Source organism: Mastacembelus armatus, chromosome 21, assembly GCF_900324485.2.
Source record: "Mastacembelus armatus chromosome 21, fMasArm1.2, whole genome shotgun sequence".
Taxonomy (NCBI): Eukaryota; Metazoa; Chordata; class Actinopteri; order Synbranchiformes; family Mastacembelidae; genus Mastacembelus; species Mastacembelus armatus.
The window spans coordinates 16,899,879-16,927,105 of record NC_046653.1 but is presented as its reverse complement, the minus strand read 5'-3'; the positions used below and the strand labels follow the sequence as shown (position 1 = coordinate 16,927,105).

Here is a 27,227-nt window from a genome sequence, read left to right as displayed (position 1 = left end):
GAAATCCCAACCATTGTATTTTCTTTAAAATTAGCCCTTCAAATCTACATAGGGAGTGAGTCTCCTTTTCACAGAGGCAGCAATGTTGTGCTGCCATGTTTCTACGGTAGCCCAGAGATCTGATAAATAACTATATTGTATCGGATTCATTTTCTGTGAACTGACTAATGTTTAGTCTCTGTTTTTTTTAATATCGTACAGCACCACCATCATATGGCATAATCAGAGACTGATGGTTGGTTTGTGTGGTTCATCTGTGGTCAGCTTGACTCACCATGGTCTTGGTTTTTATATCGGAGGTCCACCACAGACATAACCACTGTAACACCTCCTGTCCATGTCAAAATCAACACAGCATCTCAGACACAAGAACATGATGATGACAAGACAAAACAATGAGACTAATGCAGCCGAAACACAACTGAGGGAAAATAATAGACACAGATGCAGTTTGAAAAGGAGCTAGAAATAACCAGGCAATTTAAGAGACCAGAACCCCAAAGGCTCATCAAAGGATTTATGGTACTTAAGCACAATCAAGAACCAAGAACAAGAATCATAATGACAACAATACTTAGACAAATTTCTCAGTATGATTCCTACAAACTGTTACTAGAAATTCCAAATGCTACAGAAAGATAGAGACAGAAACACTTAATTTGAAATAGTCTTGACCACCATTAATGGAAACCAGAAAACACATTATGAAGCCTCCACCCTAAAAAATGAAACAGTAAACAAGGCATAACACACAGAAGGATAAAGGGGACAGATGTGAGCCCGTGATGTCGACACACAGCTGTGCATTCCGCATCAACCATGGAAAATTACTCAACAAAACATGCCATGATTGCAAAAGGGATTATTTAAAAAAACTAAAAACATTTAGAAATGAGAATGAAGACTAGAATGAAGTATACCTTTGAATTAAAGTGTGTGAGGTTATTGTGGAAAAAAAAAGACCTTTTAAACAGTACAGTAAATTTACTATTTTCGGTAGTGGCAGGAATTTTCACCATGAAACTATGTTTTCTTTGCAGATGTCGTAAATAGAAAAAATAAAAACAATCTCTTTCTGTTACACTGATATTATTTCTCACTTGCTGTTGCTGAAACATCCCAGCATTCACAGATTAACCTTGATGGAAAGATCACGCTGAACATCAGGTGAGTGAAAAGACAAACTGCCTATTCAAGCTGGTTTCACAGTTTCTACACATGAAACAACTCAGCGAAGGATAAACAGCGTGTGACATCCTCCTGTGTTTGAGGTATCAAATGAACAGCGTTCACAGACCACTTCTGAACAGGAGGTGTGTTTGATCTGAGATCAGTGGTGACACAATTTACACCCTTCAATAACTCAGTATGGGGAGGACAACAAAGAGGAAACTGAGAAGAAGGATGTAAATTATGGCTGTTGTAATAAAAGCAACAAAGACTCTTACGGCTTAGAGTCAACAGAAACTAAATACCAAACCACTGACCGTATGTGGTTGATCTACACTATGGGCTGCTTGTCGGTGGCTGATGCGCATCCTTAAAGAAAGGTCTCCTGTGTCTTTTCCACTTTCACCTTGACCTGGAGGAACGTTTGATCACACTATAAGTATAGTGGACCCTCAGAAATCTGCTATCACTGCCACCAAAATTAAAAGGACAACACAGGATACCTTTAATTCAGTTGAATTAACTGAAAATGCAACCGTCACAACTTTACATTAACACTGGATTTAGATTAAATATAATGGGATGCATTATCCCAAATGAAATGTCATGACATTTTGTGTGTTATCAGCATTTTAATTCACACTGTACATGAGACCATCTGTCACCGATATGATTTGCCACGGTAACAGCTGCCTGTCTTCACGCTAATGAGGTGGACGTCAAAGAGAAAGTGCAAAATTGCTGGATCTGAAACACCTGGCCGTGCTCTGAGGACGTTATTGGAACATAAATACGTGATGGAAATATGTTGCATGATGTGTCTTGATGCATGTCTGCAATATATCTCGGGTGCAACCATTTCTGCACTGGCAGCTGAGAACCATCACTGTGAAGGATTCACTGTAAGCCAGAGAGCATCTGAATCACGAGATAACGTACCTCTGTGGCTCTAGGGGGGGAGATATAAACATAAAACCACAAATGTCTGTGAGTAAGCAACAAACAAACTGTAAAGAGCTGAAAGGTGGAGTTGGTGATCAAATCATGCTGGTGATTGTTGCTGTCTGGCTATGTGACTCACATGTGGGCTGTGGGAAATGATCCCCCTCACAGTAGAAGTCTGTAAGTTTGGTGTAGCAAAGCATCTCTAATGTTTAATTCATATAGGCAGATTGTGACTGATACAACAGAAGACATAGAAATGCTTGATCTCCAATGGAGTTATTTTAGCAGTCGGTGCCCTAAATCATTTATAATAGTAATGATATTAATATAATTTATTAAAGTACATTTACTCACATTTTTCTCAGACTTACTTTTCAACATATTACTAAATACCATAAAAGAATCAAAGAGCCTTAAAAAGTAAGGCACAATGTCAGAAGGGAGAGATTATATTTTCTGTGCAGCTTTGCTTTCCGGCAATAGTTCGACAGAAATGAGCCAAACAATCAGATTTCAAACATTCTGACAAAAGCTTTTAGAAACACACACACACACACCAAACATGACCATGTTTGTGTTGGCACAGTTTTTATTACAGAGGAACATCTTGATATAACTACAAGGCCTCCATTAAGGTGATACAGGAAATTCTTCTCTCTTTTAAATTGTATGGAAACTAGATAGGCTACTAAGTGAAATGATATGAAACACCTTGAATGGCTTGTTAATACATTATTTTATATGTATTTTCCAGTATGAAATAAAAAAGATAGAGATGCAAATGTTTACAGTAACAAATGCCCGTTGAGCCATTTAGGGCGACAATGAGAATAGCCAAAAAGGAGTTGTTATCCCAGGCTTTATGCCAAAACTGCTGGACATGACAGAGCTTTTTTATAAGAAGCTTTTATAAAATAGACTAAATAATAGAGCAGGATGAGACTTTGAAGGAGAACGTGAACTAGAGCAGAGGGACGGGAAAGAAGCAGGGCAGAGGGCTGAGCTCATCTGGCTTGACTCCAGTGTAAACAACGCTCTGGTTTCTGCCCTGGATCTGACACAGTTGGACCTTCCTTCTCCTTAACTGGCCTCAGGTCACACAGAGACTCAACTCCATCTCTCAGAGGGCCAAGTTCTAATCAGGGTTTCCTGCTACAGATTGAGCCAAATGGAGACAGGATTAGAGGCATTTCTGTTCTGGACCCTGGTGCCAAAAGAGAAGTTAAGAAGTTATGTTGAGAGACCTTGCTGCTCATCCTTCTAATCAAACCATCAGTGACATTCAAATAGGAGGATCCTTTCAATAGTCATCTGTGCCAAATATTTTTATTTATGGAAATCCATCTAACAGTTGTTAAGATATTAGAGTGAGAACCAAAGTAAAGGCAGACTGAGGGTTAGCAATGCCTTTTTTAAATAAGAACAAAAAGACACATGGGGCATGAAAGAGAGCTGGAAGAGGCGACTGGGAAATTGGAGATGGTCATGTTATCACAAAATGTGAATTTAAATTTAACAGGCTTCCCATGACAAAAAATAATTCACTCTAATCAATTATACCACAGCTGGGGTGGAAATTAATGGTCCATGTCTCCAGTCCAAATGTGAAATTGTGCAAATACAGGGCAATGAGATCAGCCATGTCCCTGCAGTACGTAATGAGACCTTACAGTTGTAGTGACATTACAGAGGGCCTTCATATCACCTGTAGGATATGACTAGCTCCAGTCTATGCTTTAGTGCATCTCCTTCCAAAAACAAACACTAGGCAGGCACCTGTTTAACCAAAACGTGCATAAGAAAGCCCAGTGTCATTTTGTGAGAAAGGAGTCCATATGTTCTTTGTATAAACACAGATGACACAATCCTTCCATCTGAGCTCACTGAGAAGTGTCATCTCTACTGAAGAGAGACAGACAACCAGGGATGCACGTGTAGGAGGGAGACACGAGGGTGAGGTTGGATAAATGGGGAGAGAGCCGATATGTGAAGGAGACATGCTGAAAGCGGAAGAGCAAAAGAGAGGGAGGAGAGATGGTGTGCCGAGTGGCCATTTCAGAGATAGATGGAGAGAGAGCGAGGGGACAGAAGACAGGGGAGATAGAGGCCGGGGGCAAAATGACACTATAAAAGGAAGTTAGGAACTAAGCTATAGAGGGAAAGTTAAGCCTGGGAGCACTGGGAGGACTGAGGGTTTGGAATTCTTTCAGCACAGCCTAATGGGACCTGTGTCCCTCCATTAATCACTGTGAGATGGAATAATGGCAAAGGACAGGGTGGATATATACATATATGTACTGATTATATAGGGATTTTCCAGAGATGTCCACAATAAATTTACTTCCAAACTTCATTCCAAGTCAAATAAAAGTTCATTTAAGCTGCTTAAATTTATTAAAGCAAGTTACATGTACACAAACCAGTGAGATGCTGCAGAAGCTTTTTACGCTGAATATCAAATAGGTTTTCTTGGCCTATAAACTTGGCTAATGTTTCACCACCAACATCATTTTGTTGGTGAAAGAAAATTATGCATTGTACTTTCATCTTAAAAGGTGTACTTTGAACTGAAGACAGAAGCACAGCACTGTACACATGGACCTGTAGATATGCACTGGTATGCACTTTCTGTACACCATGTAACATTTTAACCTTAGATAAAGAATCCCCACACATTCAATAAATGTTGTTAATGTAATTTCTTTCAGGCCTCTCTTATAGAGATGGCTTGATCTTTGGCAGATCCATGTTCAGAAATGGAATCAAGCTATAGAGACCACACAGCAGCCACTGGCAGGTGCCAGATTGAATATATGATATATAAACAATATGTGTTCAGTGCATTTAAAGGTCGAACCATGGGCTCTACAATACAGTGCATAAACACATACATTGTGAATGTATGTGTTTATGCACTGTAGTAGCCAAACTATGTGGGGTCTAGTGGGGCTGTAAAGAAACTTTGACAGATTTAACTCCATCCGTTTCCTTTTCCTGTTTAGAGAGTGTCTCTGGATAATCATATTTTTTCTTTACACAATTCTGCACTCAGGATGTTTTCCATAAAATTGAACTACACTAAAAACACAGCCCAAACTCTCTGCATGTGCAAGAATAAGGCACACAACACAACACACGCTTGTTTAAGGAGGCATTTCTCCATGAAGAGGTGGCAAACAGCCCGATTCACCAGGCCTTTCACTGTTACAATACCAACAATCTCTCCTGCAAAGTCACATTTTATAAAAAAAAAAAAAAAACACTATTCCTGGGGAAACAATACTTATGCAAACAAAAGGCACACATCATTGCACATGTGAGCACAGACGCACATGCCCATCCCTCTAGACCAACGTAACACAGCAGAAATGCAGAAAGGTCAGGGTGGTTTATCCCTGAAGTGTGGGCAACACCTCATCAAAATTGCATGCCACCTCTGGTTCAATCTCTTCCCCACAGCACAACACACACAAACACACACATCAATGACAGGGAAGCCCCACACATGGTCTTCTCATCCAAGACTGATGCTTCCTGCAGCACAATGCGCTCTTCCCCTGATTGTTAAAGCCAGGCATTCTCTATATCAGAGCCACTATTTTGGCAGGAGATGTACTGGCCATTTTTCCACCCTTATCACAGGCAGACATCTTCCCTTCGCTCTGGACACATGCCTTCCTTCATGATAAAACAGTCACATTTGAGAGGTCAGTCACGTGTCGCCTTTCCATGTGGTGCCCCCTTCACGCTTCACTCACTCACTAACTTTCCCAAGTGAACTGCAGGGCTGTATAACTCATGTGAACTATATTTCCATCATTTGCATCTTTTTCCTGGTCTCTTATGGTTATTCAAAACAAACTCAGTTTGTTTTAGTATGACCATGTGGAATACAATGCCAAAACCACACATGCAAAAACAATATTTTTTCGCAATCATCCACTTTAGCTGAGAAGAGGGTAATTGGTAAAGCAGGCATTGCTGCTAGGCTTCCATCTCCCCCACAGTCACAGACTTTTCCTCTGCCAGCATCATCCCCTTAATGCATCAAGTTCAAACACATCTTGAAATATATTCTCACACACACGAGAATCAAAGCCTCTCCTATACGGAACATCCTGTTAACATTACCGCCCCAAGAGCCTTCCTTCCTCCACCACTGGACACTGATAAATGACATTTGTCTGCACAGTTTCTGTGTGTGTGAAATGGGGGTGTACATTCATCCATGTACCGAACCATGTTTTTGCTCTAATGAGTGACAGGGATCAACTTTCCCAAAACTCAGTGCCCTGACACAGTGAGTCCTGTTTGTTCACAAAAGCAGAAGAATAGGAAAATTATTAATACAACAAAGTTAAATCTCGCATTTTTTCAATAGGCAGGGGAATTTCAAACGTACAATATCACATGGATTCAGATGGTGGGAAACAGTTGTACAATACAGAGGCGGGGGTCTGGTTCAAAGAACTCAGTCTCAAGGGTCAGATTTGGATGCGATATTAAACAGAAACACATTTTCTTTAGACACATTTGAGATTGAGTTCTGCAATGGATGGGAAACATCATCAAGTGATGTGATTGGTTTTTGGTTGTATGTTGCTCTTCAACTGCTTTTGTTACCTTCAGTATGTAACTACTGAAACTATTTTATTTTTAGTTGTTTTTTAAACCAACCTGAGCTGTATGTGCATTTGACAGTCAACTTGCCTGCACATGGCCAATGCCAAACTAAAATTAGCTTTCTGTCTCCCAGTATCACCACCTCAGAGCAATGCTGCACAATACACAGAGCAGCTGAGCTGTGTCATATGCTTTTAGTTGAGCTCTGACCAAATCTGATAAAGCCAAGAGACAACTGGGCCTTTTCATCATGCCAAAGAAAATGACTTTTAATTGGAGAGCCTTGAATATCTGCTGTAACCGCCCAACATCTAGCATACTGCGGAAGCTGCAACAAACAGGAAAGCAAAACATGCTCACGTGCTGCAAAGTCTCAAACATGCAGAAACAGTGCGCACGTGAATTCAGCATTACAATGTGCACTTTCGCCCATGTTTACAAGCCAGATAGATGAAAGGACAAATAAAGTCGACCATGCAGAAGGTACATAAGTAAGGTTGCTTGGGCATGTAGGTATGTGAAAAAAACATAAATTAATCCAAACAGGAAGGTATTTTCCAAAGTGGGAACGCTGAAGTTTTATGATAGTGACTACTGATAGTGAACAGATATTTGTCCTGTAACATAGTGCACAGCATTGGATCAGCTCCGATCCTCTGTTTTTAGACATGTTTTCTATTTGCACATTAAAGAAAGTGAAAAAAGCAGATGGAAAACATGGGAAGAGACGAGGGTATGACCTGCAACATGGATGCACAGGATGTTTCACCTGTGTAGCATGTGCTGAACCATTTGGCCACTAGATATTCCTGACTTGTAGTTCTTACACCTCACAGCCAGTATACACAGGAAGGATGGTTACACCAGTAACCATCTATTTCTATTTTTTCTTTATTTACGTTTATTCCTGGTTATGAGTTAGCCAACACTTTCCATCCACAATATTGGTACGGTACAGACACAACCGCTAACTGTGCTATTTGAAGTGTCACTATCATTGTGAGACAACGCAGATGGAGGGATGATTGACAAGTGTCCACTGCATTATGACTTAAGTGTTTAAACTATGGGATTTATGGTTGACAGAGTGACTGAAACACCAAAACACATCTTTGGTTCTACAAATATCTTTCAAATAAATTAGAGTAGAAGTTTAAAGTTACATTATAGGATATAAAAGCGCACAAGGCCAATTTTTTTTAATCACTAAAGCTCATTAGCATATCACCACCACTGCAGAGGCCATGACCTCAGCCCTCAATCACTGACAGGTCAAGGGTTAAGCAAAGCACACCATACTGTTGCCATTTGTGTTTATTCATTCTGCAAACACAAACCACTGCGAATGTTCTCATTTCAAGCAGTAAAATTGCAACATGAGTCATTTCACAAGAAACAGTTTTGTGTTTTGCTGCTATTTGCCAAGAGCCCTCCCACTGGAGAAACTCCTCAAACTAGACCCTCCCACAGTCAGCACGCTCCATGTGTCCGCCGAGCAGCACCAACAGATACAAACTAAAGCCTGGACACGCTCTGGGGTTTATTTGTAAACCTTAGTTGTTAAAAGGCTGCAGGTTGTTTGTGGAAGTTTATACAAAACAACAACGACAAAGACGCATGGGAGAGAAAACTTACTGCGTGCACTCCTGAGGCGAGGATGACGATGGAGAGGCACAGGAGCAGCAGCCTGTAGTCCGTGAAAGCGACAGCGTTAATGACACTGATCAGTTCATCCTGCTGTGATGTTCTGCAGTGAATTATGCAAATATTTGATTTACCTCAGAGTCTTCGCTCCTTTGCTGTGTTGTCCTTGCATGGTCCCACTCATATGGACCGCAAACTTTAGTCCCACGCCGCAGTTTCACTCATACAGCATGACTGTCCAACCTGAGACACATCAAACCCCCAAGTGTCAGCAAATCACTGGCTAATCACGAGTTAATGCATCTGATCCGCATGATCGGAGTCTAAATAAATGCACAAGCGCCTATTTGAACTTTTTTTGTGGCGAAAGAAGCACTTCACATCTGCTGCTTCATATAGAAACTGCTCTCAGGGAGCATTTGCAATTATAGGTATTTATTATAGTATATAATCGATTTGCCATCGCACTAATAAAATGCATTACTTACTGTCAGCCCAGTCTTCTGTGCGGTGGTCAGATGAAGGAAACGGGTACCACTGGGGAAGAGATGCGCGGGTCCCGACTGAAACGTTTCTCTACAGATACCTGTGGCACCAAAAATACCATAAAATATTCTCACAAATCACCAAAGTGTGCCGAGCAGTCCCTCTTCTTACCGAGAGCAGTCAAAGTGTTTGTAAAAACAGGGATGAGTCCGTTTGCATCGGCGAGGGTGGTCGTTATGGGAGGGGGGAGTGGTGCAGCATAGACAAGACCAAGTTGCATTGATCAGAACCTCACATTGTCTCGGACAAAGATGCAGCTAAACGTGATGCCTGTGCTCCGCTGATAAATCACGAATTACCTGAAGGCAGAGGAGAAAACGCGACTAACAGGTGGTTGTTCGTGGGCACTTGGCACCGTTGCGCACACAGTTTCCACCGCGCACCGCCACGATGCGGTTACCGTCCAGCACCCTGTTACTGCTGGCGGTTCTTTACTCAAGTGTAGACCTGACAAGAGCTGAGGTAAGTGGACGGATGAGCAATAACTTTTCTATAGTTGTTCATAGCCGATAATTTAAAAGCATCTGATTATGTTAATGTAACTTTTAAAGTGAGCACAAGTGGATTCTTTTAGATTTACATGTGTGAAAAGAGATGCACACATCTATAGTCTATAGTTCATTAACTGTATCATATGTAATTGTATCATGTCAGATAAATCTTTGTTTTACCACAGTTCTCTTGGACAAGCCCATTGTTTGTTTCAGTTTTTTGTTTTTTTTTTTTTTTTTAGGGGGGGGGTGTTATGTGTGATTGTTTTGGTGTTTGGATCTCTGGCTCTGTCAAGCTGCTCTGAAACACTTTCAGTTGAGTCTACACCCAGTCCAGCCTCCTTCACGTGTGCTGGGGGGAGCAGAGAGAGAAAGAGACAGAAAGAGAGGAGGAGCAAGTAAGAAGAAGAGGGGATGTTGAGGGTGGGGCAAAGTAGCTGAAGTGTGTGTGTCTGTGTGTGTGTGTGTGTGTAGTTATGTTTAGAAAATCCACTAAACTTTTCATAAAGTGTTTCTACTCTTACGCTCTGTATCCACTGTCCACACAGCCATATAACTTTTCCAGATTGTCTTGTCTCCCCGTTGCTGTTTGTTATTTAGACATCCATGATGTTAACTTGTGTATTTCCATTACATCAGGAAGAAAATTCCAGCAAAAACTGTTTTTGATATTTCAGTGGCTAAACAGCCTGTTTGGAAAAGACATTTATTTATATGAAACATGTTTAGACATCCAGATTTACAGATTCTAGAGGAATCTTACCAAACATTAGCAGACAGTTTTTAAAATGTTCACATTTATTGTAAGTGGGTAGGAAGTGTAGCTTTCAAGTCAACTTTGTCAAGAAGACTGTAGGAATGAGAAACAGTGGGAGTAATATCAGTGAAACAGAGTTCTGCGTTTCAGGAAAACTGATCCAGTTGTTTCTTCTATTTCATCAGCTTAGAATCTGTTGACACTGTGTCCCAGTGCAATACGAGTGCTGTCATTTTCTCTACATTTAAAATATGTGTCCCATTAACTGAAAATCATTATAATGACTGTATGTGTTTGACCTGAAACACAGAGTCTTAAAATGGCATTGGTGCAGTCTAATGCACATTAGTGGTCACTGTTTATTCAGATTTTGTTGGAAACTGTGTGACACAAATGGTGTTTTGCACATGTAAGTCCAAATCAATAATTCATTTGGGAAGCCAAGCTTTAATCAACAAATCTTTATCAGAGTAGATGCTTTACACATTGGAGTCTCCCAGACAGACCAGGTGGTATCCCTGAAAACGAAAGAATACTTGGTCTTCCAAGTATTCTTTATCCTTTGCGGATCCAGTTTCCACACATTCAAAACAGAAATAATCCATGAATGAGTTCAATGGAAGATGGCAATGGAGGACAAAAAAACTCACTTGAGAACATAAACTACTGAGAGAATTCTTTGTATTCGCATGTTTGTTGAGATTCATCCTTGACGGGTGTTTTGTTGTCAAGCACCACACTGGTCTAGTTCTCCTCAGAGGAGTAATCCAGAAGCAAATTTTAAAGCATGGATGGAATTTCCAGCAGAAACATCTCTAACACTCATTGAGAAGCCCAGGTGAGTGGGGAAAAAAACAGTGCTGAACTGTGTTGAGTATAAAGATGACATTAACCACTCAAAGATATTCTACAACAGGCTGATGTGTGATGTTTCACAGGAAATTAATACTTCGCATGGGAGCCTGGCATCAGCCTGGCATGTGGAGAGTTTCTCATAGAGTTATGTATATACATATATATGTACATATGTATTTTCAGCTTTGATGCCAAGTGCCAGGTAAAAAATATTCAGTTTGACAGAAACAAATCAGTATAGTTGCAGTTGAAGAATGACAAGTGTCCTACATGTTGAAAAATCCAGTTGTCTATGCCATACAAACCTTTCCATATAGCTCATCTTCAAGCTTTACATTGTAAGTTCAATAAATCCTGCCCTAATGGAGTGACTTTGTCTTTCCCTTTCCCAGATGTTTTATTAACAAAACAATCATTATTCACTATATTCACAACCATCTGAATTTCTCCATTCAGGCTGAGCTTTGACTGACGGAGCTGCGTAGGATAGACCAGTATCATGTTGAGAGTCAGCCTATCAGGTTAAACTAAGCAGCACAAGAAACCTCTATCTGGCTTTATTGTCTCAGGGCATGATTGACACAGAGCATTTGGACTGAGGAGAGCAGGATTGTTGAGGAGGTGTATATCTGGCCGAACATCCTGTCACTGATCAGATGACACCAATGAAACTGAGGGGGGGGTTTCCCACTGACCCATGGGATGTCTAGAACCGGATGTTTTTGAGCCTGTCAGTGAGTTTTTATACATCCAAAGCTTCACTGGGGCTTTTCTTTTTGGTATCACCCAGAACAGCGAGAGGCTGAAATGCAGTCGTATTTATTTTTTAAGATCTTCTTTCTTCTGTGACTTGCACTTGTGTTTGGCTCATGCCCATGAGGTGTTTCAGTGTGTTTTTTGCTTATTTGACTCCGCATAAACAAAAGTTTGATGTTAACTGAGTATCAGAGCCTCCTGTTTGGGCTCTTTCACAATCAGTTGGACCTAACTAAGGCCAGGATTGAATGTATTGTATAAATTCTTCACGGTCAGTCACTAATGCATGCACTCACTCACAAACATTATGACCCTGAACCTAGATCACATCAGGCTGACTTTTGAAATAATGTAAATATAACATTCCCTTTACCCTCTTTATTTAAAGGGGAACCAACAAGCTAATATTTAGATCTATGTAGACCCTTGCTCCCAGTTTTTAAAATCGCATCATCTGATACTGACTGAATTTCCCCACTGTTTGTATAATATAAACAGAGTAGAGTTTTCTCCTTTGGCGGTCATTTAATCTGGGGAGAATGAGTCAGTAGTTCTTAGAGGAACATGAGGAGGTAGAAAAGGAGGTGGTGATTAGCAGATTCCTGGAGTGAAAGTTTCTGTGTGGGATGTTGGATGGAGGGTTTGGGAAAGGCGGTTGCTGGTGGAAAAGAAGAGATGCTCTGTGCTCCCATGTTTCAGGACAGAGGATGAACAGCCCAAATACGGAGGAAGCAGCACTTAGAAGTGCTATTGCCCATAAAGCCTGAGGAATGTGTGTGCATTGTCTGTTGAAAGCTGAGAATCTGGATCAAGTCTTGATCTGTTGGTCCTGCTGCCCAGAGTGCAGACAAGGCTGCTTGTAGCCTGATCCTGCAGACCACCCTCCTCCTCCTCCTCCCCAACAGCTGACCCTGTCCCCGTGGCTGGCCACCAACCAAGCCATGCACCCTGGGAAGGCACAACCTGCCTGACCTCTGGGCCCAGTGTTGTAAAAATGCCTACATTTGGAAGATTTACGATTGCGCTTGTATCTCTATATTTTGACAGGTGTCTCTGGGTGGCAAAGGTAATTCTTGTCTGACCTTGATGCTCAAGTAGTGTGGCAGGTATGCCCCACTTTTCTCCTGTGTATATGTTTTTCTACCTTGTTCCCAGTATATGCCAAGTGATGAGAGGATTACACAGTGGTTGAGAATGGTAATGCCTTTTCAATTCTCTGTGGTCCTAGAATTGAGAAGGCATTAACTTCAGATTTGTCACAGCTATTTTTGCTTTTTAAATATAAAACACTTCCTTTGTCCCACAGTAATCTTTTCACTTAAAGACCAAGTGGTCAAGTGGATCTGGGGGTCTTGAAACTGTTCACTTCCGAGGGTTGTGTTGTTATGGTGAAAGCTCAATTTAGCCATTTTACTGTGAAATTGGTGAATCATAAATGCCATTTGTGGTTTGGATGAAGATGGCGAAATGGATACATCTGTTTGACAGGGAGGTGGGAGGTGAAGAGTGATGGAGACAGTCTGCTAAAGGAGGGGGACACAGAGCTGATGAGGTTATGAGCCCCAGAAATGGAGGAATGTGAACTGGAACTAGAGATAACACCCTGTAGCAAATCTTTTAATCTCTCTCTGTCTGGTTCCTGACCTACACTTCCACCTGCTGCTGCCAAACTGTCCAATTGATGGAGAATATTCAACATACCGATGATAGTCTCATTAGATATATGACTTTCTCTTGTTGACTCTCTGTGGAGTTTACCAGACCTGGTAGTACTGGACTCTTATTACTCTGAATTTACAGAGGAGGATTAATTCAAGTAGCAGATTGTGAGTGATTTGAATAGACCTGAGAAGACCCAGGAGTGTTTTATGTATCAATACCCAGAGCTTGAATGTTTTTCCTGGAAGAACAGATGTTTTATTCATGTCCTGTTCTGTTATGCTGCTGTTGCTGCAGTTGCGTTCAGCTCATTTGTTGGACAGTGAGAATTGTTCATATATGTAGCTGTTATTTTACAGAAGTATTCTAGAAAAAGGCTTAATAAGATAGCGTCGGGAAGTAAGCTAAGCCTATCACACTGTGTTGTTCACATCAAGAAAAGGGAAGATATCCTAATCTTTCAGTGCATAGCTGGGTCTTAGGGTAGGGTAGTTTTCAGCTGATGTGAGAACAGATCTGTTGTCAGGGTTTGGGAAAGGCAATGAAATCTGTCACTTACAGTCTTTCCATATGTTCAAATAGGGGTCGTGTAATAGTGATGTAGGAGATAGGCCTAAGAACAATATAAAGCAGCTCTGTCTAATAGATAGCAATCAACAGAAGTGTAGGGCATGGTAATGGGACTAATGAGCTCCATAATCCATCAGTTTGCTGCACACTGGGAAGTAAAGTGCAGGGATAAAGGCTTTCTTTATCTGTGCCTTGGAATTTCCTCTCTTTATTCCACTTATTCATACTCCTGTAGCACCGCCGCAGTTATCTATCACATAAAACTCAACTGTATTTAAACTGTGTTTGTGATGATAATTTTACAATGGAGTTTTCCCTTGTATGTTCCAATGTATCCTCCAATATGTTCAGCACACACAAATGAAAACATTTACGTTAAGAGGATGTTAAATAGAGTTTGCATGCACACACATACTTCATCTATGTATACATTTCCTTCCATACTCCCAGAGGGATGCATTGTGACCCTCTATAAATTCCTGACTGACTTCCCAGATGCTTCAGTGTGTGTGTATATTTGTGTGTGTGTGTGTGTGTGTGTGTGTGTGTGTGTGTGTGTTTTTGAGTGAGAGACTTGGTTTTAGTTTGTTTCTAATTTCGTTTTTAAACTCAATGTGAGATTAACATTTCCCTGCTACTTTAACTGGAAGAACAAAGGGCCTGTGTGAGAATATTTCAGGTCGGGTGTCTATGGTTGGTACTTAAGTCACAGAGGCCATTTCTTGTCGTCATGTGCTGACATTATTCCCAGATACCAGAGCACTCTTGGACACAAGAATGACCCAACCCCTTCTTGCCTTTGTGCGCATAAAAGGCAAGGAAGAGGCAAGAAAGAATGGCTTCCTAAATTCCACATCCTGTGGCACAGTGCTGCACATTGACAGAGGAGCCACAGGCAGAGATGAAGTACTCAGGTCTCTGCATTCACATGAACTGGCCCAAAAAAAGTAATTGTTGAGTTCTCTCCCCTAGTGCCACGATACCAAATTTGTTAGTAGAGAAAAAGTGCAAACTTTGTTCTAGATTATGGTCAATTTACACAGATATCCAAACCTGAAAAAACTGGAAGCAAAAGAGATGTGCAGTGGTAGAGAGCTTTTGATTTGGCATTTGTGGGATTCAGAAATGCTTTTTGTACTTTGTGGAACAAGTACAGCCCAGATCAGTGATGTGTGGGCAGGTGAACAGAGCCCTGCACAAAATCCAAATGTCCAGAAAACACAACTATAGCATGTAGTGTAGCCACATTTATGTTGCCAGATTTTAGAGAGCGATATCATCTCCAGCAATTAAGGAATAAAAAGTGGGGTTTACCCTCAAATCAGCTGTTCTTGGGCTGGTCTGTGTATTTGTGCAACATTTAGAGCTGGAAAACTCCTCTAAGACAAAAAGATTAGTAGGAATTAGCCTTAATTTGTTAACGAGGTAAAATTTTGACCCCATGCATCATCCTTACACGCAAACACTTAAACACAGAGGAAGAGCTGCGTTATCAAGATGACCCTTACACTGAAAGATCTGTTTGAACTTCTAAATCCCTTCTAATAGCCTGAGCAGAGGTTACAGGTCAACAGGATGAGACTGTGAGGATTATGTGACTGGTAAAGATGGGACTAGCTGATTAAGAGAGGTCAAGGCTGTGGAATTTGCCTAAATGCAGCTAAGTGAATATTGATTAATTACATTTGTTGTTGGTCAGGGCAGCTAAACTGTTTCAGTGACCTATTAGACTTTTTGTGGGGGTCTTTGGCTTCAGTCTTACCTATACAACAGTGTCGTGATTCTCATAAGATGCGCAGTAACTGATCAGCGGAGAGAAGTTTTCTGGAATCCCTTCCATCTGCTGAAGAAGTCAAGTCCAGAGTTTTCATGTTTCCATACACACAGTACAAGCACACATGCGAAACTGTGTCAACCAGCAGGGCCTGAGAAATTTTCTAAAACTATTTTCCCATTTGCTGAGTTAATTTTGCATGTGAGAATTCCTCAGTGGATAGTGCTTCCTTGCTTAACAGGACTGCACTGTACAGTGTTTTACTGCAGGCCTGTGTTCGTGTTAGGTCTGGGTATTGAGTTGCTGAAGTTACACCTGCATGATGTTGATAAGTGGATGATATAGTTTATGTTTTTGGTAGAAGATTGAGTTTCATAGCTTTGAAATCCCATCTGTTCTGGTCTCCTGGTCCTATATTTGATGACAGGTAACATTAACCTGGTCACACTTTGTTATTCATGAGCAGGCAGGTGACTGATTTGTGTGTGTGCTGGTATGTACAGTATGTGTGTGTGAATGTTTGCATTTGTATCTTTAGGCAAACACATTTTCTTGTGTATTTTCTTACAAGTTTATATTTTTCCAGATGTGATGTCATGGAGCTTGCTGAGTTTTATGATTTCAAGGATTTTTACAGCCTCTGGTATTCATTTTTATGCTTGTGTTTACATCCAGCCTGCGTGTGTGGGAGTGTGTGTGTGTGTGTGTTTCTGTATGCGAATTTCTCTGCAGGCATGCTTTAGGCCCATGTGTGAGTGTTACAACAGCTCTCTACATATGCGTCTGCTTTTGGTTACAGAAGCCCTGAATGATTTGTGTGGTGAACATGAAACTCTGCTGCCTGCAGCCAGAGCAGGACATGTTTTACATCAAGTTCTCAGCAAATAATAAAGGAAACAGAAAAAAAACAGTCCTGTTTTATTACAGAATTTAATAAGGATTATCTATATACTGTGAGCAGTGAAGTTATTTTGGGGAAATATGCTTATTTGTTTTCTTGTCTTGATTGATCAAACTCTTTGGATCGAAAGGACTAAACATGCAGTATTTCACCAAATGTCAAATGAATCCTTTGTTTTCAAATCCAGTAAAATCTAAATTTGATCTTTGTTTTAATGGTAATTTCAGTGGAATGCCTTTTATGGTCTGTTTGGGGTTGATTTAATGCTGACTTTCTCCACTAAATTACTCAAATGTCAAATGGTGCTCTCATATATTCAGCAACTGAAAACAAGAGATATGAAATATGTTCAAAGAATTCACAGGAGCAGTCAATATAACACACTGGTCTGACTTATCTTGATAAGTAACTTGGCATTAATAAAAATGCTCCTTTGCATCATATCGTTCCAGTTTGTGCACGTGCAGCTCACTCTCACAGACACATTCTCATGCCTGTTTACAGAGCAAGTTGCACCAAAAGCCTTCCAAGTATGGCAGTCAGACAGAAAATTCCCCTCCTCCGCTTTTAGTCTCTCATCCCAGCCTCTCAGTACCAGAGAAGGCCAGGAATGTCAGAGCAGCAGAGTTCAATCCAGCACACTGAACAAACTTACAATACCTTTCTACCTCCACTCATTTTTTTCTGTTATTTTAGTTATGTTTATCTTTCTCTCCTGTTTGAGTGCATGTGGTTGAGCACTGCTGTGGAAACAACCCGGTTGTCGTCACTGGCACCAGCATCTTGCTGACCCTTAAGAAAAGTCACAAATAAAAAGCTAGAAAGATTAAACAGAGCAGAGACACTGATTTCATGCAGTTCATATGACTACTAGTAGTGGTGACTACAGTCTGACTAGTGTCTGTATCTGTTTTATATTTTGTTCCCATTTTGTCTCTGCTACATTTATCACTAGGCATTGCATTGCCGGTATTGCAGTGTCTCATTTTGTGTTGCTTAATGAGCCCTGATGCCAAGAGAGATAGTTCTAGAGCAAAACTTTCAGGATTGTCCCCATCTGGAAGCCATGATCTGTGGTTTAATGACATGAGCTTGTCTTTATGGAGTGACACGGGTTACACAGCTATGCCTCTGATGGAAATTGACCATAACAGAGCAGGATCCCATTTGATGGCTCATAATGAGGGTGCCGTACTGCTTAGATGGTCTTGAAACATTTATTATCTGTGTAGGAACTGAGGTTCACTGTAAAGGGACACAGGAACATGGAAAACTCAGTTGAAGACACAGAAAGAAAAAAAAGTATTGCTAAACTCCTCTTGTTATTTCAGTGGGTCTTAGTCAATCCACAGAAAACCCCATATGTTTATCTGAAAGTTCATGGACACGCTCAGTTTAGCAATGTTCCACAATATTTACTGGTGGTACACAAAGTCAGAATCTCATCGGATGTCATCAAGAGTAATTACATCAGTCAACTCAAATCATCCCAAACATCCACACGCCCAAAACAGAGGACACATAAAACACATAAACACATAAAACTGAATGACGCAATAATATGGCTAGCTTGTGTACTTTTTTCACACGGGGAAACTGGTGTTGAGGTACACATGGTCAAGACGTTAGGAGGTAATGATTGTATGGATGAGGGGAGCAGCTGCGTTGGTTCAACATCATGAGGGATCCCCTTTTAGTAACATTTAGCATTGTTCATACAGTGATATTGATTAGATAGAAAACTAGAATACAAAGTAGAAATGTACAACTGAGTTAGCATTGTAACTGTATCTGCTTTCCTCCTCGGTTTATCTTCCAGTAGTGGGGTCAGCAGAGAGGAGCCTTCCTTCCACATAGATATGGATTTCACTGAGAGAGAATCCTCAAGTCAAATCAGTTTCTCTGGCTTCATAGATTTTCACACTACCAGTGTTTGGTTAGTTTAGCTCATATGATTAAATGGCTGCTGGCTATGGTCTTGGGAAACATTCTGTGGTGGGTGTGTGTTTTATGTAATTTGCGGTTTTTGTGTGTGTTTTGAGTGAGAGTAATTCATATAATCCAATTCACACATATCATCATAATTTCAACACTGAATCCCATAATGTCTCATAGCCACTATATTAGTTTTTGGTCTTTTATTGGTGTATTACTTGTTAATGTGTATGCTGAATATGAACGTAAAGATGTAAAACAAGCAGAAGAGGGGATTTGAAGTGACAAATGCTTCCTCATATGCTCCAGTCCCTCCAGGACACCCCAGGGGTTTGTGGGATACTTCAGCAGCAGTGGGAGGTTATGGCAGGAATGTGCTGGGAATGTGAAGTCTTTCTGAAGAAAAGTCTGTGGATGACATTGGCCCGATGTCTGTGTGATCTTTACATTCCCTTAACATTGAAGAAAGGACAGTGAAACACTTGTACATTGTTGTACATGTACAGTGAATGTGTAGCATTGCAGGGGATCATGTCTGCCCCCATGTGGTAATAATCTGTACAGATGTAACGCTACTGATGAAACCTGTGTTTAACTTGTATGCAACAGGACAGGATTTGTGCACATATTGTAACTGTTTCATACAAGATCAAAGACTGTTTTATTGCCATGTTTGGAGATTGGCTGTATGAGTAATGCAATTTGTTAAAAGAATTAAATCAGATAAGAATACAACTGTATTCAAACCAACAAAAATGGCAGTGGTGGGGCCTTGGGCCAACTACAATCAATATAAGGAAAAAAAAAAAAGAAAGCATGTCTATCACACAGTCTGATTAATAATGCCTGAATGACTTACACTATGAACACACACACACACACTTTAACATGCCCTAGGGTGGAAACATTGCAGGCCGTAGCAGTCTCACTGTGTGTACTTCTGGTAAAATCCAGTTGCCTTAAAGAAAGCTTGAAACAAGATGCCTTTAGTTTGAAATAAAACATTTAATGAGAAACATAAGGTCAGGAATACTGTTTGACTCTAACTGGCTGTGGAAAAGTTAGTTCTTTTCCCTGATAGTTTTAATAGTATAAATAAGGTTTCAAAATCTGTGCAGTGTTAAAACCGATTACTATCAACCAGTAACTGGAGAAAAGACTTGAGTTTGCTGCAAATCAAGTAGCAGGGATGAAAGTTCATTAATGACCTTTGAAATATCATTTGAAACACTCAACTGCTTCACTTATAAAGCGTAATAAAACACTATGCTGTAATGTGGGAAGCACAAGTAAAGATTTCTCTAATACATCTGAACTGGCCTCAGATATGATGGTGCTGCTGCTACTATGGTTCCTATGAGGATCCAGTTATGCAACTGTGCTATACACTTACCCCTAGTTTACATTAGAAGTGTTTGTGTTAAAGTCAGGATTTCTGACAAAACATCCCATGCTTGTTAAGGGCTATAATCTCAAGAAGAAACATTACTCATCACTTCCTCTCTCCTGGGCTCATCTCACTGCTGGACTTATATATGTAATGATGTCAGACATGTCACAAGCAAGTGTTTGTTAAACATGAGGCATTTTGGAGTGAGGCTTGAGCTGCTTTAACTCTCAGCACCTCTGACGTCGTTTCTTGGAGTGCTAAGAAACATCAGTCGACACTGTGAAGGCCTGTGAATGTGCCTCTGTGTACCATACCACGAGTCCTGGCAGTTATTCCAGGCCTGTGTTTCCCTACCAACTGTAGCCTCAGTAAACACACTGTCATGGGCACACAGTTTTGATAAGGTACTATTTTGCACAGCAACCAGTAAAGTAAACACTCTGCCACTGTACGTCATATTGATTTTTCACAGTTTGGAGACATCCAGGCCTGCCATCCAGACTTAGGAATGACATAAACACTTGTCCAGAGACACGTGAGGCTGTCTGCTGGATCTGTTTCTGTTTCTCAACAGCTCAGTGACTCACCAGCCACTGTATATTCACAGTGGACACTGACACTCATCACTGTAGAGCCTGTGGGTTCTGCTCAGTCTGTTTGCTCTGTGAAAGATCAAGCTATTTGGGCAGAGTAACGTCATCTTCAGCTCCTTATTTTCTCTGTCTGATGTGCACACCAGTTATGGTGTTACTGGTGGTCTATACCCCAAGTCAAAAACGCTCAATTTTGTCTGCTGGTGTTATGCTCTAGAGCATATATTACATTATTGGATTATTAATTCTGACATGAAAAATCTAAAATGTGTTAGATACTTATTAATTTGGGGTAACTAACCTGTCCATGACTTAATTACGTTTTGTTATGTTGTACCATTTTCTATTGCTCTTACTCTTTGCATGTGGGTGTACTGGTACAGTTAGCCACCTCTAGGCCTATACACATTGCATTATGTTATGGTTTCATAGTTGTGGTATAGCAAGATAATGATGGCCCTCATCATCTAAGGATCTCTAAGATAAGGTCCTCTTAAGATCGCTTTTTCCTGCAGGTCCCAAATACCGCATCAGACATTCATCCATTCTAAGGCTGCAAGACTCATTAGCAAGATGCTCTTTTTGTGCAGATGACAGTTGTGTCTTTGTGGCCCATCTGGTGTTTGGGTTTATGAAGGTGCATAACGGAAAACAAGCAGGAAAAATCAAAGAAACACAACTTTGATCGACCTGCAGATTACTGTGCTGTCTTTGGAGATACTGCAGTAGACATCACAAGGGGTTTGGCTTTTCATCACAGACTCGACCTCATAGCAGCCTCATTGTGCATGTCAGTTTGAGACGGATCCAACATGAAGGAATTCCAGCCTAGTTAAGTTCAGTTAAGTTAAGTTTAAGGACAACAAAACTGGCAGACAAAGAAGAAAAACGAGACAGAGAGCAACAGCTGAATGAGGGAATACTTGAGCTCCAAGCAGCTGTGGTTTACTTCAGTGGTGCGTGGTGCATTAACTCTCTCAGTGAATTGACGAAATCAAAAAAAAAAAAAAATCATGTTAATCAGCCCTAGGGGCTGTTATTTCTGAGCCTGCAGGTCTTTCATAATAAAAAACAGATGTGCTTCATTCTCAGAGTCAATATTCCTTTCCCTCAGTTATTCTTAAGGCACTAATCTGATCTGAAGCAGGTGTTCCTTCGGTTTTCCAGAAGTGGAGATCTGGGACAGAGTGAGGGAGAGGTGTGTGTGTGTGTGTGTGTGTGTGTGTGTGTGTGTGTGTGAGCGCAGGAATGTGGAAATGCTATAGTGTAACAGCCACACATGTGCAATGCAGCTACAGTAGAACAAACACATTGGGATAGGGTGTGAGCAGTGGGGATTCATGGCCCTGAGAGTGAGGGATTAATGGTGATGGAGGCATTTGTTTGTTGTGTATGAGAATGAGAGAAATATTTGTGAGAAAGAATATTTGTGGGGAGTGTAGCTGTGCAGTCTCTGCACAAGCTTGACGGTCTTTTGGCTGGAGGCCTTACACGTGAGTCTAGCAACAGCTGGAAGACTGAGGGAAAAGGAGGAGAGAAGAAACAGAAACCAGAGCCAGGGCAGTGAAGGCCAGTTCCCAGGCTCCAGCCTCTGGAGACCCCAGAAAAGAGGAAGCAGGTGGGGGTGGTGGGTAGGAGTTATGAGGGAATGAAGGGGCCAAATCCAGCTGCACAGACGTCTTTCTGCCTGCAAATAGTTCTACAAACCTAATCAGTGAAGCCTTGATGTTCCTTAGAAGTAACCTGATTACGGCAATTTAGAAAGTCTTTTGTTAATTAACAGTGTCATCAGTGCAATTAAAATTGCTAGAATTAATATTTTTGTGTTAACAATGTTGCTAAAAACCCACAGGTCAACCACATATGCACTTCTCTTCAGCTCTATGGAGCTGTTTAGCACCTTTCAGCTACTGATTTGTGTTTTATGGACAAATTTTCTCCAGTTAAATGGATAGCAACTATTATTGAGATTGCTATCACATTCACTTTGTTAATTTGAAAGTGATAATATGTGACTGCAGTGTTTACAGGTAGTTTCCACTGCCATCAAATGGTCCTAAAATTGAAGAGAGGTGGTGATCTTGAAACATCATGTTACTTGACTGTGTTTTAAAATCAAATGTCACTAATTCTCATTTATAAATGCTCATCTCATACATCAGCAAGGCCTTGACAAAAACACTGCAGGTGCCTGTCTGCTGCTGTGATTTACAGTGTACATCTGACAGGGGCAGGAGAATAACAGATTATAAAAGAATGATAGGATTGTAGCAAACCTTACACATGATGGATGGATGACCCTCACCAGGTCACTGTTATATTGTCCAGCTGGCAAAGACTATCTTCATTTTTGCTCTTCTCCCTATGTTTATTTTCTTTCGACCACAAACCTATGCTGTTTCTCTTTTCTCTCATCCAAGTTATGGAACATTGATTTTCATGTTTTTCTTCATCCACAGGGCTGTGGAACATCTTGTGGAAAATGTGACTGTAGTGGTGTGAAAGGAGCAAAGGTGAGATTTGACTTTTTACTCACTGTTAGCTGATCATTATGTGTTCCTTATTTATCCAATATAACCACTGTTTGTTTGCAGTTGATGCGAAGTGTAAGCTTTTTAAGTTCGTAGCACGCCACAATGGCTGTGACATTGCTCAATATGCTCTGACTAACGTGGTTCAGCTCAGTGGGACAGCCTAGAGCTGGGTCTGGATGGAAAAGCAGTGGATGGGCCTCAGTCATGGAGAAAAGACCAGGACAGAAACAAAGATCAGTTTGAATTAGAGCGTGTCCGGACTCACAGCTGGGCTGAACGCCTTATTCTCATCAGAGGGAGGGTCATTCTCAGATACAGATTACAGTGGTGGGGACACTAGTCACAAAATGTTCACTCTTCAATGAAAACTTGTGGGGTCAGGTCCTCCACAAGGGGGCACAAGATAAATGATTATCAGGCACTTGTGTTACTCGCACTGTGCAACTTTTGTGAACCTGTTTACTTCATTCGTTACACTGTCAGGAAGAGCACACATCTGTCTACCAGTCAGTGAAAAATGGATGTAAAAGGAGTAAAAACTGCGATTGTGAGGCCATTTAGTTAGACAAATTTAACAGCCTCCACACTCTAGCTGTGATATCTCCACTATAGAGACTTTCTAGAGATCAGCGAACAATATTTCTTATTTCCAACCATTTTAACAGAGATTCAAACAAAATGGAATCACTTGAAAAGCATGAATGAAATTTAAAAGTTTAACCTACAGTAGGTCAACCTCATCATCAGTGAGCTTTGGGTGCCTATGACCCGGTTTACTGTTTGTCCTTCCTTAGACAAGTTTTGGTTAGTACTAACCACTGCAGTTTGGGAGATGGTCTGACCTAGTCATCCAGTCATTACAGCTTGGCCCAGGTCCAAGTCACTCAGATCCTTATGTTTCCCTCTTTTTCCTGCTTCACATCAACGTTGAGGACTAAATGTTCATTTAAACCACACACTGACAGGTGCCATTCCTAACATGTAACAAAAGGTCACACAAGATTCATTTTTTATGTGTGTCTGCCACTGCTTTGAAGCTGTTACAACTAATTTGATTTATTTTTCATTGCTACTCCTGCTGTTTCTGTACACATGTGTATAATTGTCTCAGTTATATCAGATGACTGCAGATTGTTTTCTATCCTCTTAGCACAACAGTCTGGTCTTTAATGACTCATTCTGACAGTGGCAGTAGCCAAACATTCAGTTCACAACAACAGATGTACTGACTGTGTTCAATGGAGCCTGGCCAATCCACTGTGGAGTCAAAAGGCCTCTGTGTTTTGAAAATTGTTGAAAGGCACCAAATCTCCTGCGAGCTTGATTTCTAATGCTGTCACTTCCTGACACTGCACAACAGGTGTTCCCATGGTAACACTGATGGCTCCCATGGTCAAAATGGTTCTCTAGACTGATGGGAGTCAGATGTGTTGGACATAAATTCAAAATCAATCATTTGAGTGTATCTGATTTCTTGTTTCCAGTTGGATTATATACATCAGTCTTAAACTTGGCAGCTCAGAGCTGGACATGAGGATTAGTGGAGCATGACTCTCATAAAGCAATTCTGCCATCTGGTGACAGAAAGTCGAAACAACACATTTGTCATGATCTGTTTGATTGTTTTGGCCCTCCTTTTTGTACTGTACATGTACAGTGTGTAGAACATGATGCATTTTTTTATTTTTATATGGTATATTTACAGCACATATTATTAGATTAAGTAAAATACTCCCAACATACTTGAGGTAAATACACATTATTTTGAGTGCATTGGTTTGGTTCAGATACAGGGATCTGTGCTTGTTTTAGGAATTTTTTCAAATCATCAAAGATTGTTTGAACGTTAGATTTATAGTAATGCTAATACAACAATAGGTACACTCACAGTAACAATGCCATTTAAAGGTACAATGTGTAAAAAATAAAGGATTTAGTGACATCTAGTGGTGAGATTGTAGAGTGCAACTTCCTGAGCACCCCTCATAGCAGGCTCTTTCTAACATCAAGATAAAAGAATGGATGGTATTTTCTGGTGATTAGACACTAAAGCCAACATATTTATGAATACTATATTCGATTTCTGCTAATAGAATACCCTAAATATTATACTATGTACCTTTAATACTTATTCTATTTACAGTTATATTTGGTTTTGGTGTCAAACTCATATATGAAGTTTTTCTTTTAAAAGAATAGCATTTATTTTGAAACTCTTTCGACATGTAGATAAAATGGTCTCATCTGATCTCAATTAGTAGTAAGATTGCTGTCCTTGTATTAACCTCAGAATCTGTGCATTACAGGGTGAGCAGGGATTTCGTGGTCTACAAGGTAATATGGGGTTTCCAGGGATGCAGGGACATGAAGGGCCTCCAGGGCCAATGGGTCCCAAGGTCAGTACACACACACACACACACACACACACACACACACACACACACACACACACACACCCTCACACACACACACACACACACACACACTAAAACATAATGAATGGCAAACAGACAGACAGAACTTAATTATTATGATGTAATTTGTCAATTCTTAGGGAGATTTGGGTGAACCTGGGGCTCCTGGACAGAAAGGAGTGAGGGTAAGTAAATAGCCATCAAAATTCTGACATATTATGATATAAAAATCACTTCTAAATTATTGCTTACTGAAGTAAAGCAGTCATACTGATATGGTTATGATCTTTTGCAGGGTCCTCCTGGTCTGCCAGGTTTCCCAGGAAACCCAGGACTACCAGTAAGTACCTCTGAGCTGCCTTCATGTCTCACATCCTCCAACGAGTAAATTCACCACATGATAGTACGAGTCTGGTCTAACAGGGTTTATGTGGGTGTTTAGTGGTTAGAAAGGGGCAGAATGCTCAGGAAGATGTGAAGACTTGTGTTACTGCAAATTGTCACAAAATGTTCTATTTTTGCATTCCCGCTCATAGGGAATCAATGGAAACGATGGTCCACCGGGGACGCCAGGTATTCCGGGATGCAATGGGACAAAAGTAAGGCACTTCTATAACTTCTAAAAGTTGATTTTGCTCATATTTAATGTCCACTTCTATTTTCTTGTTTTGTAACCATGACAATCCTTCTTACTGTGTTGTGTGTCTCTTTTTTAGGGAGAAAGAGGAAGGGATGGTGGTCCTGGTTTTCCTGGTCTTCAAGGACCTCCTGTAAGCAAAAATGACTCATAAGACAATTAGCCACCACCCCACTGAGAAATGCATTTCAGTTATTGCTGCCTACCTGTGAAAACACTGTGAAAACTGTAAATAAATCAAGAACAAGTGCCGTGTTTTCATCCTGACTGCCAAGCATTTTTTGGGAATGGAAGAACTTGTTAGGAGATTGTTTGCTCAGTCCATCAAACATTACGACTATAAATCTGGAATTGCAAGATAACACATAACAATAGCAATACATTTAAAGTAGCATCTTAAAATGAAAGTAGTTATCCTGGCATTATATGCTACATATAAAGATCTTTACCCACTGTCCTCTCTCTTCAGGGCATTGCAGGAATTCCTGGAATGAAGGTGAGGCTAAATTTTTGAAGCTGTTTGTATGTAAATATCTTTGTCAGACAATGTAAGTGTGTGTTGGTCTCTTAGTATGATGAGATCCCTCTGTTCTACCAAACCATTTATTTTTGTGTTGTCTCCTACAGGGTGACCCTGGTGATGTGAATGGGATTATTCCTCTTAAAGGCGACAGAGGATTCCCTGGCACACCTGGATCACCTGTACGTTGTGTGTGTTTGTATTGTGTTGAAAGAAACACACTATGTAAACTCTGACTGTTCATGTAAAGTTTTGACCACAATTCTTTTACCCAGGGCTTAAGTGGAACTACTGGACCTACTGGACCTCCAGGGCCGCGTGGCTATCAGGGACCCCAAGTGAGTAACTCTTACAGTGATGGACTGTCTTTTTATCCAACCAAGACTATAATGACTTTTAACCAAATCTTAATCTATACTGGAAAGGTCACAAGGCTGAAAGAGTAATCTTGGTAGATACTGAACTTGTATGATGTTGCACATCCATGATAGATCATTTATCTTTATATTGGAA

General features: G+C 40.6%; 2 protein-coding genes across 3 annotated transcripts in view; one reads left to right on the top strand and one right to left on the bottom strand.

Annotated features, from left to right (window-relative positions):
- Positions 1–9,083, bottom strand: part of col4a2 (collagen, type IV, alpha 2) — a 42,946-nt gene extending 33,863 nt beyond the window's left edge. For both annotated transcript variants that reach the window (XM_026294618.2, XM_026294619.2), the window contains exons 1-3: positions 8,871–9,083; positions 8,517–8,625; positions 8,374–8,425 (exon numbers count right to left, since the gene is read on the bottom strand). In XM_026294618.2, coding sequence (XP_026150403.1) covers positions 8,374–8,425; positions 8,517–8,566 — 102 coding nt within the window. In that variant the 5' untranslated portion in view covers positions 8,567–8,625; positions 8,871–9,083. The remainder of the gene's footprint in view (positions 1–8,373; positions 8,426–8,516; positions 8,626–8,870) is intronic.
- A 63-nt stretch (positions 9,084–9,146) lies between these two features.
- The window catches only part of col4a1 (collagen, type IV, alpha 1), a 32,046-nt gene continuing 13,965 nt past the window's right edge, over positions 9,147–27,227 (top strand). Inside the window, exons 1-10 of the mRNA XM_026294620.2 lie at positions 9,147–9,390; positions 23,069–23,122; positions 25,450–25,539; positions 25,698–25,742; positions 25,853–25,897; positions 26,094–26,156; positions 26,274–26,327; positions 26,664–26,690; positions 26,822–26,896; positions 26,990–27,052. Of these exons, the coding sequence (XP_026150405.1) occupies positions 9,319–9,390; positions 23,069–23,122; positions 25,450–25,539; positions 25,698–25,742; positions 25,853–25,897; positions 26,094–26,156; positions 26,274–26,327; positions 26,664–26,690; positions 26,822–26,896; positions 26,990–27,052 (588 nt within the window). The 5' untranslated portion in view covers positions 9,147–9,318. The remainder of the gene's footprint in view (positions 9,391–23,068; positions 23,123–25,449; positions 25,540–25,697; positions 25,743–25,852; positions 25,898–26,093; positions 26,157–26,273; positions 26,328–26,663; positions 26,691–26,821; positions 26,897–26,989; positions 27,053–27,227) is intronic.